Below are 15,533 nucleotides of genomic sequence, written 5' to 3' on the forward strand. Positions count from 1 at the left end.
TTATGAGAGCATCCTTAGATTCAGGGATGTCCTACAGACTACAGATGTGCAAATGTTTCTCCTATTCACAAAGGTAAAACAAATGGCAAAGTGAGTATTTATAGACCTATAAGCTTTTCTTTAGTTCCAGGGAAAATAATGGAGTTAGTGGTTAAAGAAGTATTGCAGAATCATCTTGACAGGAATAGAGTTATTACAGAAATCACAGCACTTATAAACAGAGATCTTGTCAGCCAATCTGATTAGCTACAATGACACAATAACAAAAGAACTGAATGCAAAAAAAAAATAATTTTGACTTCATATATTTAGATTTCAGTAATTCTTTGTATTACCACAGAGTTGGTAAGTTAAAACTTGGATTACTGATGTAGCAAAGTGGTCAGGAGCGCGAGTGCAGTAGCACACGCTCTGAGTGGATCGGGGTTCGAGCCCGTGACTGCTAAATACGATTAACAAATTGTACTGATTGATTTATTGTAAACTCTGACTGAGTGGTCATGCCAGAGTATAAACAAGAACATATAAGGCACCTTGAATTTATCAATGTTAAACTTCAATCCCCCTTCCATTGATGTGAGATTCAATTAAAGATGTTAAATACTGTCAAGGGCAAAGGAAAGGGCTTTTGCTTCTGTAAAAGTGACTAAAGTGGTCTCAGACTGTTTTTAAATTCTATGCAGTGGGACCAACAGATAATGTTATTAACAAAAAAAAAAAAAAAAAAAATCTAAAGGATTCCAAGAAGTAATCATATAAGCAACTAAGCTTCTTATACCAACTAAGGGATACTAATTAATGCACAGACCTAAATGGTTGTTAGATAAACTGATGAGACTCATGGTGGCGAAAAATAAATATACAGGATGCACTTAAATAAACAGGTGATACCAAAGCTTACAGTAGATTACTATTCTGCAATCAAGTCATAAAGGAGGCCAAACAAGCTAAGGCAAGGACTGCAAAGAAAAGCAGCAAAGGCTTCTTTACTTCTGTAAACACTAGGAGGAAGGGTATGAACTATATTGGACACCCAGGTATGAGTAGTTTAACTGTTGATGTTCCTCTTCAGGTTTTCTGACAAGCTGAATAGATATTTTATGCATACATGAGAAATATTTTAGGGATGGAGATGCCAGAAGTGTACCAAATTCTAACAGGAAGCTAAATGATTTTGTGATAAATAAGAGGAAAATTGATGAGAAATTGTTGAATCTAAATGTAAAAAGGCAACTGGTGTGGATGGAACTATCCAATTATTTTAAGGGAAGCAGCAAAGGAAGGAAACAAACCTTTAACCATAATTATGAGAGTATCTTTGGATTCATGATAGGTCCCTATGGACTGGAGATGTGCCAATGCATCCCCAATTCAAAAAGCACAATCAAAAGGTGGCATGAATAACTACAGACCTGTTAGCTTGATTTCTGTTCCAAGGACAATTTTGGAGTCAGTGGTTAAAGAAGTAATGCAGGACCGGCTAGACAGGAATGCAATCATACTGAATTCACAACATGGATTTGTTACTGGGTGATCTTGTTGGACTTAAGTGATTGGATACAATGATGGAGTAACATAAGAATTGGATGCAAAAATTAATTCTGATATCATATACTTAGATTTCAGAAAATCTTTTGACATAGTTCCACATGGCCATACAAATTGGAGCAGTGTAGAATTAGTGTCAAGTTACTGCTATGGATAAATGGATGGTTGAGTAAGAGTATATAAACAGTGGTTATCTATGGATACTGCTTTTCTTGAACTACTGTTATTAGTGGAGTTCCCCAGGTTCAGTGTTAGGCCCTGTGCTGTTTTCTAAATTTATTAATGATATTGAGAAGGCATGTTATGCTCAATGTCCAAGTTTCAGATTATATGAAGGTTAGCAAGGTGGTTAATGACAGTAATCAAGTATGCTACTGCAAATCCAGAAATATTTGGCAGATGGACTGAGAAGTGGAAAATAAAATTTAACATTTACAAATGCAAAGTGGTATGCATGAGTTGCAGTAATCCCATAACATAAAAATCTATGGTACCACATTCAGGATAGTGGAGAATGAAAAAGACAACTGTACACTCAGACATGATTTCTGAGCCATGCAAGTGAACTGCTAGGACAAGTCACTGGGCTTTGTAAATAATATATGGGAATTTTGCCAGCATCGATAAGAAGATAATTATCCTATTGTATAAGGTAGTGGGGACACATTTTAGGTACTGCACACAGGAAGCTTCATTTTAGGAAGGATGTGGATCATTTCAAAAGGGTGCAGAGAAGTGCAATTAGCATTAGCAGAGGCATATGATGCAAGAAAGCAAACTCATGCAGCATCAGCTAAAAAAAAACAAAACCCTCCCATTCATTCCAAATGCCTGTCCAAGCTCAGCCTTGAATTTATTTAGGCTATCAACTTCCACAACAAAAGATGGAAATCTGTTCCACCAATCAACTACCCACTGGCTAAAGGCAAATTTCTGCACACCTATTCTGCAACTGTCTTTCCTCAATTTTAAACTGTGCCTCCTCAGGTTCTTAGTGTGAGCAAGAGGAAGAATCCCATCAGCATTCAGCTTGCTCAACCCATTCAAGGCCTTATACACATCAATCAGATCACCTCGCAGGTGCCTACTCTCCAGGTGATACAATTCGCAGAACTTAAGCCTTTCTTGGTAAGAGCACCCCTTTGTTCCCCTCATCAATCTTGTTGCCCTTCTTTGCACTCGTTCTAGCATCTCTACATCCTTCTTCAAATGAGGCCTCCAGACCTGTACACAGTACTCTAGGTGTGGCCTGACCACTGCCTTGTATAACAGGATAATAACCTCCCTGTCCCTGCTAGCAAAATTCCTATATATCATTGACAAGACTCCATGACCTGCCCTGGCCACCTGTTTGCACTGCTCAGCAAACTTCATATTTGACTGCACGATTACCCACATATCTTTTTCACTTTCCACTTCCCTGAGTGTAGTACAACAACATTAGTACGTTTCTCTTCAATTATTGCTACCCATATGCAGTACTTTGCATTTGTCAATGTTAAGCTTCAGTAGCCACTTCTCAGCCCATTTGCCCAACTTATCTAGATCCTGCAAACTTGGACATTAAACCTGATATACCTTCAGCAATATCACTGATAAATATACAAAACAACAATAGGCCCAAACCCTGGGGAACTCCACTAATAACATTTTTCCACAAAGACCAGTGTCCATTGATTAACACTCTCTGTTATCTCACACTCAACCATCCCTTTATCCATTGTAGCAACTTATCCTTAATGCCATACCTCTCCAATTTGTACAGCAATCTTCCATGCACAACAGTATCAAAAGCTCTCCTGAAATCCAAGTATATGATATCAAAATTATTTTTGGCATTCAGTTCCTTTGTGACCACCACACAGTATCAAATCAAATTGGTAAGACAAGACCTCCCTTTAACAAACCCATGCTGTGTCTTAAGATGCAGGATATTTCAGAGACTGCTGGGAGTCATTGCGGTACAAGTAAACACATGGGTTGTGTTAGGGTAGCTAAGAATAGGAACAGGTGCATGTATACTTGCGTGTATACCAATGCTAGGAGTTTGAATAATGAATTTGAGGTATAGCTCATAACATCAAAGGCAGATATTGTTGGGATATCAGAGACGTGGTGTCACACAGATATAAGGAATGCAGAACTGGAACAACATCTACAGAAAGGATAGACAAGATAGGAAGGGAGGAGGGGTTATGCTATTAGTTAAGAAACACATAAAATCCAAGGAAGTGAAGCTAGTTGACATCGCTGGACAGTGCAGTGTCAAATCAGTTTGGTGTGACATACGCATTGGGAGATCAAAATTGAGAGTAGGAGTGTGCTATAGGCCTAATGATTCTGATAAGTTTAATAAGAAACTGTACAGGGAAATAGAGTGGGCCAGTAAATCAGAGAGTCTTATAATGAGGGATTTTAATTTCCCAGATACTGACTGGAATTTGTGGATTGGTCACTCACATGTTTTTTGTGGATTTATTGGATGATTGTTCATTTAGTTTGTTATTCATTTAGTTTGTTAGCTACCTGAGCAGGATCATCAACAGTTGAACAATCAGTATCAAGTGGACCAATCTGATTCATCCCCTTCCTTCTAGAGTTTACATAAGTAAAGAACTTTTTGCTGTTTTTCTTTGCATCCTTTGCAAAAGATTTCTCATAATCTGCCTTTGCCTGCCTAACTTCCTTTGTGGCTTGGTTATATCTATTGTAACCAGCTTATATCTATCATAGGCTTCTGTGTCATGTGTTAACTTATATGAATCCCATGCATTTTTCTTCTCTGCCATGTGTCTCATTAGTTCATCTGACATCCATTTAGGCCTAAACCTTGAACAATATTTCTTAGTTGGTATATAAAGCATAGTAGCTTCCAAGATAAGTTCTTTGAATGCTTCCCATTTTGAATTTGCTGTTGGTAACATCATCAGTTGGTCCCACTGTATAGAATTTAAGTACTGTCTCAGACCATCGTAGTCACCTTTACGAAAGCAATAATCCTTCCTTTTACCCCTGATGGTAAAGTAGTTACCTTTGAGTAAATCCCACTTCAGCACTGCCACCTAATACTCTTGATTTGATTATCAGTAGTGATTCTTCATGCATTAAGAATCTGCAGATAAAGGAACCACTAGGTGGCAGTGCTGAAGTGGGATTTACTCAAAGGTAACTACCATCAGGGGTAAAGGGAAGGATTACTGCTTTCGTAAAGGTGACTACGATGGTCTGAGACAGTACTTAAATTCTATAAAAATTCTATAAACTCGATCTAATTGCATTTGCGATTATACCGATAGCTGGAATTGTGTTGGTTTTTACGTTATTATGGTGAAACGTGTTTCCCCTTCATTGATATAAAAAACATAAATACATTTTCAGAATCTTCTCTTCATTCCTATCGTGTTGCATTCAGTTGGGATGATTCCTCATTGGACTGCCATTTCTTGTAAACACAAAGGCGAATCATGCATATGAGAATTCGGTTCGTATTATATAAGATATCGTTCCACTATTTATAAATCGTGTATGATCGAATTCGTGTAGTATAAACACGTGTTATATGAGGACTGACTGTACTTGGACCTTAGAAAGGCTTTTGATACTGTTGCACAAGGAAGACTGCTGCATAAATTGGAGCAGTGTGGCATTGGAGGCAAATTGCTGCTATGGATAAAGGGGTGGTTGAGGGGGAGAAGACAGAGTGGTAATCAATGGACACTGTTCATCGTGGACTAATGTTATTAGTGGAGTCCCTCAGGGTTCAGTGTTGGGTCCATTATTGTTTTCTGTATTTATAAATAATATTGATGATGGTATATCAAGCTTAATGTCCAAGTTTTCAGACAATACAAAGGTTGGCGGGGTTGTTAAGGACACTACTGATGCTATGCTGCTGCAACAGGATCTGGAAAGGTTGAGCAGATGGGCTGAGAGAGGTGGCAAATGAAGTTTAACATTGACAAATGTAAAGTACTACATAGGGGAAACAGCAACCCCAGAGCAACGTATCAACTCTGTGGTACTACACTGACAGTGGTAGAGAATGAAAAGGTCCTGGGGGTAATTGTGCAGGCAGATATGAAGTTCTCTGAGCAGTGCAGACGGGCTGCAAGAGTAGCTCATGGTGTCTTGTCAATGACATACAGGAATTTTTCTAGCAGGGATAAGGAGGTGATTATTCCCTTGTATATGGCAATGGTTAGGCCACACCTTGAGTACTGTATACAGGTCTGGAGGCCTCATTTCAAGAAGGATGTAGAGCTGCTGGAACGAATACAGAGAAAGGCAACAAGATTAGTGATTGGAACAAAGGGTTGCTCTTACAAAGAAAGGCTTAAGTTTTGCAAATTACAGTGTCTGGAGACTAGGCACCAGCGAGGTGATCTGATAGAGGTGTATAAAGCCTTGAATGGTTTGAGCATGCTCAATGCTGATGAGATTCTTCCTCTTGCTCAGAATAATCACCTGAGAGGGCATAAATTCAAATTGAGGAAAGACAGATGTAGGATAGATGTGCGGAAATTTACCTTTAGCCAGCAGGTAGTTGGTTGGTAGAACAGACTTCCATCCCTTGTTGTGGAAGTTGATAGCCTAAATAAATTTAAGGCTCAGCTGGACAGGTATTTTGAACGAACGGAGGGGTGAAATGGAAGGGTTTTTTTTTTTTTTTTTTTTTGGCTGATGCTGCATAAGCTTGCTTTCTTGCATCATATGCCTCTTCTAATGCTAAATGATCCTGCAATGCTTCTTTAACCAGTGATTCCATTATTTTCCAAGGAACACAAGTTAAACTAACAGGTCTATAGTTACTTGTCACCTTTTGAACCCCCTTTGTAAATTGGTGATACATTTGCACACCTTCAGTCCATGAGGACCTCCTCTGAGTCCAAAGAAGCTCTCATAGTTATGGCTAAGGGTTTGCTTACTTTCTTTAATATAACTGGATAGATCCCATCCATCCCAGGTGCCTTCCTTACATTTAACTTCAACAAAAATCATCATTCTTTTGGTGATGCCTTCCTACTTCTCTCTCTCTCTCTCTCTCTCTCTCTCTCAGGGTACTCTTTTTTTTTTTGGCTGGTGCAGCATAGGCCTCAGGCTTCCTTACACCATACGGCTAATAATAATAATAATAATATAATTTCTCCTCCACTTTGCTCTCAGTTATTACAAAATTATTTAGCTCCCTGTTAGAGTTTGATAAACTTTTGGCACTCCCCTCATTGAATAACTCCTCATGTGTGAATGTAGATGCAACATACTCATTCAGTTTATCAGCTACCTGAGCATGATCATCAATAGTCAACCCATCTATATTGGCCCAATCAGATTCATCCCTTTCCTTCTACAGGTTACATAGGTAAAGAACCCTTTGCTGTTTTTCTTTGCATCCTTTGCCAAAGATTTGTCGTAGTCTGCCTTTGCCTGCCTAACTTCCTTTGTGACTTGATTACAGACTAGTTTATATCTGCCATAGGCTTCTGTGTCACCTGATACTTTATATGTATCCCATACATTTTTCTTCTCTGCTACAAGCCTCATTAATTCTTCTGACATCCATTTAGGCCTAAACCTTGAACAGTATTTCTTAGTTGGAATGAAAAGCCTAGTAGCCTTCAAAATTAAGTCCCTGAAGGCTTCCCATTTAGAATTCAACATTTGTAACATCATCAGTTGATCCCACTGTACGGAATTTAAAAACTGTCTGAGACCCCTGTAGTCACCTTTACGAAAGCAAAAGCCCTTCCCTTTAGCCTTGATGGTAGTTACACTTTATAAGTAATTCCCATATCAGTACATTGTAATCACTGTCAAACCCAGTGGTTCCTTTATCTGCAAATTCTTAATGCATGAATAATCACTGCTTATAATCAGATCAAGAGTATTACTCCCTCTGGTTTCATCTCGAACATGTTGCTGTAGAAAACATGTCATCCAATAAATCCACATTATGTCTTGCTAGTGTGCAAGTGATCAACTCACAAGTTCCAGTCGATATCTGGAAGTTAAAATCCCCCATTATAAGACATTCTGATTTACTGGCCCAGTGCACAATTGCTCATTTTACTCATCAGATTCATTAGGCCTATAATACACACCTACTCACATTTTTCCTTTCCCAGTGCTTATGTCTCACCAAACAGAATCAACATTGCATTATCCACCAACATTAGTTGGATGTGCTTCCTTAGATTTTATGTGTTTCTCAACTAACAGTATAACCCCTCCTCCCTTGTTGTTTGTTTGTTATTTGGTTTTTAGGAGCATTAGCAACTAAGGCCATATTGCTCCGGGATATGCGGTGGTCATTCCCTGACCTTTCCGCATCCTCCATATTTGGTGGTGACGGGCTCGAACCGCAGTTTAATCAAGAAGCGTGTGCTACGCACTGCTGCTCCTTACCACCTGGCTATGGAGGCTCCTCCCTTCATGTCCTGTCTATCCCTTCTGTACACACTGTACTCCCTAAATTCCAAATCTGCACTGCTTATATCTGCGTGACATCACGTCTCTGATATCTCAACAGTAACTGCCTTTGATGTCTTGACTAGCATTGGTGTACATGCAAGTATACATGCACCTGTTCCTACTCTTAGTTACCCTAACACAGCCCATGTATTTACTTGTTCCACTATGACTACCAGCAGTCCAGGAAATCTCTATTACCTTGCTTTCCAGGCTGCTGCTCATTCTAATAGAAACAGTCCCCTCCCAAGTAAGCAGTTTTCCGACCCATCTAACACTGCCTCAATAGAATCAGAAAATATTCTTGCACCCTTTCTATTTAAGTGTACCCCCATCCCTGTAGAAGCAGACTCTCCTGTCAACAAGCACAGACCAGGCTGAAAAAAAATTCTACCCCTTGAGCCTTGCATAGTCTCTCCAGGGCCGAATTGATTGACAAAGCTCTCATCATATACTCCCTCCTTGTTTCTGAATCGAATTGCAGACACTTTCACATTCAACCCTAACTCGTAACTTTTTTTTCCAACATTGACCTGTACTTGTTAAGTAAATCTACAGATCTCTTACTCTAAATATCATTAGTTCCAATGACATTAGGAGTAAGAGATCACTTTTATCACCAACAATATTGCCTTTTGTGCCCTTAAAAAATGATATCTGCTCTACATCATCATCATCAACTTTTGCCCCTGGTAGACAAACTCTGGTCCTGTTCCACCTATCCTTCTTGCATAGTATATATTCCCCATCTCTCTGACAATAGAGTCAGGAACAATAACTAGTTCCTTTGAGACAAGTGCATTCTGCCTTGGAGATTGCCTCTGTGTTGCCTGATGCACAAGAGTGAGCTCCGCCATTGAGCTGGGCAACTGAGAGCTTGATGAGCCCCTCATATTAATTTCTTCGAGGGCATTTACCCCACACCTCAAGCTCTCGTAGATGCCCATCAGAACGCTAATGGGCGTCTATGATGGGCGCCCTTCAAAATGTTGAGTTGGCGTCTAATTTCTTGACACTCTAGACACCTAGCACACACACACGCAAAGGCATCCTCCTTGGCTAGATCATGTCCTGTTTTAGAAAGGTTGGCAAACATTTCACATTTCACACATTTTTTGAGCCTGTGATGTGTTGGAGAATTGCCCCTTTCGTTTCTCCCCGAGTCACATTCTCACTAGTCTGTGATCTTTTCTTCGCAGCTCTAGTCTGGATCATGATTTCCATTTAAATACAATTTAATTAACAATGAAATTTAATAAGATTAATAATATTTTTGATTAATTGATAATACTATACTAAGCTAACAGATTCCTAATACAGTGCTTCGTATTAAGCTATCTAGTTTTACTTTATACCTTACACTATCAGTTCGAGATATATACACGTTACGCTATTTCTTATTGACTACAATGTAGCGGCTAGTTCAACAATATTGGTGCCAACACCGGGAGTTGCAACTTCCAAAAAAAAAATTGCTGGTTAAATTCAAAATAGCAAGCTAACAAACGCTACTAAACCTATTTAATATCTCTGTAAAACACAAAGTAGTATGTTAATTAACAAAGAATACAGTAAAAATTAAAAATACTTATCCCTTTTCGGCAGCCAAAAATCCACCGATTGTTCTCTTCCATGACCAGAGCACCCTGAGGGGAACAGAAGCTTCAGTTCTGCAAATTGCAGCATCTATTAGACTAAGCACGTGCAAGGAAGGAGATCCGATTGAGGTATTTAAGGCTATTAATGTATTGAGTAAGCTAAATGCTGATGAAAAACAAATGAGTGAACATAAATTTAAATAAAGGATAGCTGAGGATACACATGTGAAAATTTTTTCAGCCAGTGGGTAATTGATTGTTACAACAGACTTCCATCTGGTATTGTGAAAATGTGTAGTTTGAATAAAATTCATGGAAGAACTAGATAAACAATTAGAGAGGATGGACAGGTAATATGGGAAGTGAGTTTTTTTTTTTTTTTTGGCTGAGGTTGTACAAGCTTACTTTCTTGCATCATTTGCCACTATTAATACTAATACTGACTAACTGTAAATGCAGTTTAAAACAGACAGCAACACAAAACAGCTTTGAAAATGAAGCAGAAGACTGCACTTGTTGATATCTGATATGTGTTGAAAAAGCTGAAACTGAAGAATTTCTCTGGAATTCATATCCAGAATTGATAAAACTGAAACAAAAACTGATAGCATATAAATACATGTAAGGGTTATTTTTGTATCAGCAAAGTAACAAATTATCTGCAAAATTTTTTCTTTGAATTTAATTTTTTTTTGGTGCATTTTCATATATTTCACCCCTGGGGCTCACATCTGGTGAGTATGGGCATGGCACACCCAGGGTCCTGAGCTGGATATCATCATTCTTCTCTTTCTTGGTGATTCCCTTTTGTCTGTCTGTCTGTCTGTGTCTCTCTCTCTCTCTCTCTCTCTCTCTCTCTCTCTCTCTCTCTCTCTCTCTCTCTCTCTCTCTCTCTCTCTCTCTCTCTCTCTCTCTCAGGGTGGCACAGGAATTTTTTTTTGGCTGGTGCAGTATAAGCCTCAGGCTTCCTTGCACCATATAGCTAATAATAATAATAAGCATAATGTGCCTTTGTCTTCAATATCTCCCTCTGTCTATCTGTCCAGAATATCCACACAACTCTACTCCCAATAAATGGATTTTCATGAAACTTTATATTTGGGCCCTTTAAAAATATTTGTCGAGCCATTACAAATTTTAGCAAAATCAAGAAAACAGAAATTCACCAATTATTATTTTTTCCTTCAAGTATATCACATAGGCTATTCATATACCATACAATATAGCTGAAGTACTGGATGTTTGTTGCCATGTAGAGAGGAATGAATGGGCAAAATGCAGATACACAGAAACATAATTCATTGCTTTCTGCTTTTTTTTTTTTTTTGTTATAAGTTACAAATTATTACTATTTGCTAGTGCATCTGACACACCATGTACATTAACTAACTTGTTTAATTCTGTTAACAATAATTTTACTCTAGCATTGGACAGTAAAGTCAAAATAAGATCACATTAATATTTCTGAGGCATTTATAAACAAGGTTTTTTTTGGAAAAATTTTAATTAAGATTTCATGAAAAAAATTCGCATACAGCGATAACCACTATCAAAAATTCACTGCATTGAATCCACCTACATGTGGTACACTCACAGCCAAAAGAGTTAATAATTAGATATTTTAACATTAGTTAGGAAAATCTGAATAATTTTTACTGAGTTTCTGCCACTAGTGAGCATTCTTCTAAACATTTGAAAAAACAGTGGCTTTAGTGCCTTAAGAATTAAGTATTAGACATCTGGAATTGCACTGGGCAGTCTCAACACAATTCCGAATTGAACAGTATATAAACCACAGAGAAGTACACTTTCATGCCATGCTGCTTGTAATAACACGAACAGCATGGCAGGAAAATGTACTGGTTTGTAATAAGCCATAATAAAATAATTATATCCTAATGGTAGAATTTGTACCTTGTGTTTCATACCCTGAAATTAGTGGAAGTGAACACTAAAGAAAGCATTCACATACCGTTAATTACTTCAGCATCCTGTAGGGCTCTTAGGTAATTTTTTTTCTTCCCTCAACCTGTCAATGGGAAATACTAATAGCCACACTTAACTCAAAACAAAGAAAAATTTACTCTATAATCATTTTCCTAGACAGGGTGATTGATCATCACATATTCATGTAACCAAAGCATTGAAAAGTGGATGTAAGGAAATTCTTCACATCCTTCATACTATTTATGAGGTTTCCAACAAAAAAAAAAACCAAAGAAAAGGCTGAAGCGCTTTTTTCAAAACTGAAAAAATAAAATAATAAAATAAATAAATACATAAAAGGAAATGCATTGGATTTAATACTGTAAAGAATTCATAAGGTTAATAAAACATTGCAAGCAAACTCACATAATTTTCTACCATTATTGAATGGTCTCTCTTCTTTTATCCAATATGCAAGGGATGATTTTAGCATCCACAAAAAAAAATCTTCTTGCTCCCTAATATAGAATACAAAGAATTAAAAGGGGGGAAAAGTATCTAAGAGTTGTTTGGATGACTCAGGTTCAATTGACATTTAAGTTAATTTAACTCCAAGGCACTCATTTATTGTCAATTTTCAATATTTCCACATGACTTTATTAAATGAATTGAGTAATTGTCTTTAATGCCTCATTTTAGGGAAGTATGTGGATCTGTTGGAAAATGAATCAATAGAAAGGATGCATATACTTCTCTTGAGAAAATATTTGCATTTCTATACAAAAATGATGTTCCACTAAAAATATTAAATGAAAATGCTAAAGCATTAAATAAAACATGCAGAACAGAATTAGAAGAGCATTTTGGGAATGAGTTTAATTGCCAAACCAAATAAAGATCAGGGTTGCTAGGGCAGCTCATGGATTTTCTCAAAAATATACTGGAATTATGCCAGCAGGGATGAGGTGGTGATTATTCTGTTATATAAAGCAATGGTTAGGCAAAATTTTGAGTACTAAGTATAGGTCTGGAAGCCACATTTTGAGGAAGATGTGGATCTGTTGAAAGGGGTACAGAGAAGGACAACAAAATTAGTGAGAGGAACGAAATGGTACTCTTACCAAGAACTTAAATTTTGCAAATTGCAGGATCCGCAAACTAAGTACCCGTGAGGAGAGCTGAGTAAGGTGTTTAAGGCTTTGGATGGATTGAGGAAGCTAAATGTTGATGGCATTTTTAATCTAGCTTGGACAACAAATGTGGGGGGGGGCATAAAATTTTGAGGAAAGTTGGTTGCAAGATAGATACACAGAAATTTGCTTTCAACCGGTAGTTAAGTGCTGGAACAAACATCCATCTGGTGTTGTGGAAGTGGATACTATGAATAAATTTAAGGAAGAACTATACAAATTACAGTGGATGGACAATATTAATACCAAAGATCTATCTCTAACTACAATGTTAGATAAAAACAGGTACATCATATTTTTCCCAATGAAGGCAATTATAATTATTACTGTAGTTACAGTAATGAATGTATTTCACTCTGCTGTGTAGAAATTATTCAAGTGATAAGTCTTTTTCTTATATGGACAGAAAACATTCTAAGACAAGCTTGATTTACTAAGTCTTTCAACTGAATCTGATTTGACTGCCATTTTAAAACTGAAGAATGCTATGAATTTTCAAAGTCAAAATCAAGGAAAAAAACATTTTAGTTTAGAATTTTTTTTATGTTATTTGTTTATAATTATATATAATAAAATTATATAATTATAAACAAATAAGGCAAAAAAAAATTCTAAACTAAAATATTTTTTAGTTTAGAATTTTTAATAGTTATTGCACCATGCTGAGAAAACTTCCACCCTGTGAGCCTTGCACAGTCTCTACAAAACTGAATTGGCTCAAGGCTTGCATCATATAAATTATGTAAGGACAGAATTGCAGATACTTTCAAATTCATTCCTAAGCAGCTACTTTTTCTCAGAATTGCCATGTAATTGTTAAGCAATCCATCAGATCTCCTACCTTAATGTTATTAATACCAACACATACAACAATGTAACCTTTTGGCCCTTAAAAGATAACTACTATACATCATTAACTTTAATCCTCTGATCCTGTTCCACTTGTCCTTTTCTGCACAACATCTGTGTCCCTGACAATAGTTAATTTCTGTGGGACCAGAAATCTCCACTATGGAGAATATCATTGTGTTGTCTGATGCTTGAACATGAGCTCTATCATTGAGCTAGGCAGCTGAGTGCTTGATGGATTTTTGGCAGGGCATCAAGAAGGGTATCCCTTTGTGAGTGGTCAGTGTTTTTGACTGTATCATGTCCAGCTTTAGATAGAACTAATTTATCTGTGTTCTTCTATGCAAAATCATTGTCGCCATAAGTAACCCAGGACACATCTCCTGAGGTTTCTGTCTTTACTTTCCTAGAATTCATGAAGCTATAAAACACACAGAATAACTTTATATTCCACAGCAAGTAAAATTTATATCAATCTGGCTTCACCACATAAGTTCTTGAATATTACACTGCGTACTATGTTCTCATATGTTCAGCAATTAGAGAAATGGTTATTGCATAACATGGATGCAATAAACTTTAAACAGAGAAGGTTCAAATTTAACTTGGATTTTTTTAAAATTAAATTACATAATTAGTACTGCATTAGTATTAGTAAAGGTCAAAAGATGCAAGGAAGCTGGGGTTTTATGTAATTTTTCAACAAATATTGTACATGCAATCAGCTGAGCTGCCCTTTAAATTTTACCAGATCATCAACTTCAGCTACCTAGGGAAGTAGTTTATATCAGTTTATATAAACTGATATAAACTATTATATTAGTTTATATAAACTGATATAAACTATTATATTAGTTTATATAAACAAGTATAAAATTACTTTGTTTCCACAACAGCCTGTATTTCTAGCTCCTGATTGATTTTTGTGTTCTATTTTCATGTAAAAAATTCCACGGCAGTTTATTCCTCTCCCTACATCACTATGTTATACATTCTAACTTCTTCCTCCCTCCCAAGATGCCTACTTAACGAGAAACTGTGTAACCCACTACTTTTAACTCTCTCTCTTCCCCCCCATATGGAATTTTGTTATTCTCATCTGATTAGAATATAATTAACATTTGTATTTGTTTCTGGTTCAGTATGAATCAATACTACAGTGCTGAATTCAGCAACATGGTATTAATAAGTTTCTTGCCAAGGAACAATGCGAAAGAGTGAAATTTATCAGAGGCTTCAAGCACAGGGAACCATGGTTGTCAGAGTGTTTGAATGGAGGATAGTTTTAGGGAGAATCGTTAAGGGCTCAGCATACAAAGTAAGGCTAACAACTGTAATCAATATTGACATCACACAAGTTAATGAACTCATACAGTGTAACAAAAAAATGCATAAGTGTATCAAAGTGATATTTAATTAGTGTTGGTAGGAGTGTTATGAATCTTAACCCATGACAATCTGGCATTCAGTGAATTCAATAAATACAGGTTGATTAAAGAAAAGGCAACAATGGTTCATCAAGTACAATAGTACAATGAATGATTTTATATTAAATGGGATAACTTCAATTAATGCTAGTAGAAAAATTGCTACTACAAATTCTACTCTTGAAGAACACAGTTCATTGAGGACAAAATGCTACCATGCTGTTATGTTTATGATACTATTTATAAATTACTCTGTGAATATAATCTTATTTAAAACATACTTACCTGGCAATGTAATCCTTTTCAGAAAAAACTCAATGCCTACAGTTTGTTTGTATTGCTTATCAAATTGCTCCTGTGTGAATCTTGAAACCAGTGAAGTCTAAGTGGAATACAAAAAAATTTTTACACGTTAGAACGATATGGGTCATTTAAAAACAGTTCTACTGTGTGTACACACACACACGCACACACACACAGTAGAACTTGAATAGTTCGAAGCTGAAGGAGCATCAAAATTATTTCGAATT

General features: G+C 36.8%; 1 protein-coding gene across 4 annotated transcripts in view; it reads right to left on the minus strand.

Annotated features, from left to right (window-relative positions):
• LOC150083206 (ras-related protein Rab-28-like) overlaps positions 1-15,533 on the minus strand; it is a 158,944-nt gene that overhangs the window by 49,665 nt on the left and 93,746 nt on the right. For 3 of the 4 annotated variants that reach the window (XM_090377909.1, XM_090377908.1, XM_090377907.1), the window contains exon 3: positions 15,289-15,385. In XM_090377909.1, coding sequence (XP_090234035.1) covers positions 15,289-15,385 — 97 coding nt within the window. Of the gene's footprint in view, positions 1-11,963; positions 12,056-15,288; positions 15,386-15,533 lie in introns of those variants that run through there. The other variant, XM_090377910.1, reaches the window with a different exon arrangement.

This window comes from Mastigoproctus giganteus, chromosome 7 (assembly GCF_048544385.1).
Source record: "Mastigoproctus giganteus isolate SK-2022 chromosome 7, ASM4854438v1, whole genome shotgun sequence".
NCBI classification, from domain to species: Eukaryota; Metazoa; Arthropoda; class Arachnida; order Uropygi; family Thelyphonidae; genus Mastigoproctus; species Mastigoproctus giganteus.